We start from the raw sequence: 2,155 nt of genomic DNA, 5'->3' as shown, positions 1-2,155 counted from the left end.
AAATGGATGTGGAAATGTCAAATTATGCCATGTGCATAGTTTCGTGTCGATCTGCGAACTTTCGCGTTTTTCGCCAAAAAAAGTTCAAAGACTAAACATCATGGATTTTTGGCGATTTCGACAAAAAATAAAATCTCTTTGAAACCGACTTTTTCCATCAATTTGGACCTCAGGAACAAGAATCCGTCAAAGATTTTTCGATCCGACGCTCCGTTAATGTTTTATTAATTTTTCAAACTTTTATTTGGTTTGCAGTTTTTCGATGAAAATTAAAGCAAGAAAATCCTCTTTTTATTAATTTTGTCCTCAGGAGTAAGAATCTGAAGTCTGATTTAACATTCACGACTTGGTTACGATTCTATTAATTATTTAAAAATGGTATTGTGTCTCTATCTTAACGTATGTCTTAACTTGAATATTTTGACAGCACACATTGAGGTTATGTTCATGATTTACTAAACTTATTTTCAGAGTACAACAAATGATTAACAACGATCCTGCTTGCACAAGAGACTACCAAAATTCTTTACTGTTTACTTTCTCGTTCTTCTGGGCATGGTAGCAAAGAAATTACACAAGTTAAGAAGTTCATTTGAAGCTATTTTTAGTTGGAGTTGATTTGCAACAAATTGATGGGTCTTATTGAAATTTTTAAACGCAGGTAAGCTGAAAACTGTTTGAATTCCAGCCTTGAAATGTTTCGTGGTATTTCAGGTTCCAACTTCATTACCAGAGTTTATTATTAAGAGACTGAATCGATGGATGATACCCATAGCCTAAGATGTCGAAAAGGCGGTTGTCGTCGCTCAACGCTAAAGGACTCTGCATGTTATTGCACAGAATTGAAGAAACCACCCATTCAGTGCTCCCAGAGAACAGTGAATTGATCAAGGAGCATAACATCACGAAAAAGGTGATGAAAAAGGTTAAATTCAAAGTCAAATGTTCTTTTTCCAGTGGTTGAAGATGTCGTTCAGTGACTGGGAGATGTTTCAAGTGTTGCTGATTGCATTGCGGGAGCACGAAGTTTGCAATGTTGAGTCTACGAGCAGAAAACGAGTATTCTCCTCTAGAGAAGAGCCAAAGGAACTCAACCAACGGAAACAGAGCATCATCGAGATGCAGTTGTCAAGAAAGAAAATATGTACTACAAAGGCTCTGAAGGTCATCTGGTGTCTTGTGAGCTATTTTGTGAAGTCAAGGAAACATCATTTATTGGTTTCTTGAAAACGCGAGATCTGTTTGTTCAGGAAGGATGGAAGGTTTGTTTGTTTTCTTTTCTCTCCATTCATGGTCTCACCTTAATCTCTTAGTTGCAGCTTAACACAACTTTGTTGTCTTTCCTGTTGGTCAAGAAGCAGGCGCAATTAAAAGCTTTGCCGTGAAGAAACAGCAATTGACTGCACAGAGTAAGAAGAGTTTTTCAGGTGAGATAAACAAACATGTTCTTGATGAAACTTTTTTACACTTCTTGCAGGAAGGAAGATGGTGGAAGGCGTGATATTACATCAACACTCAACTCAGGCATAGGACTGATGCCGAAGAGAGGATGCGAAATCTCGAGGTTTTAGAGGCTAAACAACTCCGGACTGACCGGACTATCCAGATACTTTGGGTGACAGTGCGGCGCGCGCGCGCGCGCGCTGTCGACTGAAGAGTCTGTTGATTTCGCTCAAGGATGGAATCGAAAGCGATCATTTCTGTGTCGAAGCTCTTCGAAATCGGGGAAGACTCAAAACCAAACACAAGTTTAGGTTTGTGGTTTTTCTTAAACTAATTTTGTTGATTTAGGAGAAAACGTTGCCAGAATTCGCCGACGAAATAAGAAAGTTGAAGGCGATGATCGTCAAACACGAAAACAGAATTCGAGCGTTGTTGTCTTATCATTTCTAAACAAGTGCTCAAATCGTTTGCAATTTTCGCTTCTACTTAATTATTATGTCATTTTTTATCACCCCAAAGTGGCTCTTTAATATATATTATCTACGATTGTTAAATGTCTAGTTATAGAAGATTATAATATTTTTATGAAACAAATTTTCGCGAAAATTCATGATTAAAAAAACAATGCCAAACTTCTCATATCGATATCTCGCTTGTTTTTTGGTGTAAACTTGCGTTATTATACATCATTTTACCCATCGGCCACGGTGGA

General features: G+C 37.6%; 1 protein-coding gene across 2 annotated transcripts; it reads left to right on the top strand.

The window, feature by feature from the left end:
• Positions 1–258: 258 nt before the first annotated feature.
• LOC148165813 (uncharacterized) lies at positions 259–1,403 on the top strand. 2 transcript variants are annotated; one of them, XM_088049655.1, is made up of 4 exons: positions 259–661; positions 715–913; positions 958–1,262; positions 1,314–1,403. In XM_088049655.1, exons 2-3 carry the CDS (start codon positions 782–784, stop codon positions 1,225–1,227), a joined length of 402 nt encoding a protein of 133 aa, XP_087905781.1. In that variant the 5' UTR covers positions 259–661; positions 715–781; the 3' UTR covers positions 1,228–1,262; positions 1,314–1,403. The 2 variants fall into 2 exon arrangements, with proteins under 2 accessions (XP_087905781.1, XP_087905780.1); XM_088049654.1 differs by lacking the exon at positions 259–661 and having other exon boundaries at positions 689–913.
• Positions 1,404–2,155: the final 752 nt, after the last annotated feature.

The sequence above is a fragment of the Gnatocerus cornutus genome, unplaced genomic scaffold, assembly GCF_029298725.1.
Source record: "Gnatocerus cornutus isolate USDA-ARS CGAHR unplaced genomic scaffold, icGnaCorn1.1 ctg00000201.1, whole genome shotgun sequence".
Classification (NCBI taxonomy): domain Eukaryota; kingdom Metazoa; phylum Arthropoda; class Insecta; order Coleoptera; family Tenebrionidae; genus Gnatocerus; species Gnatocerus cornutus.
The sequence above is the reverse complement of the archived record's forward strand: the minus strand, read 5'-3'. Positions and strand labels throughout refer to the sequence as shown.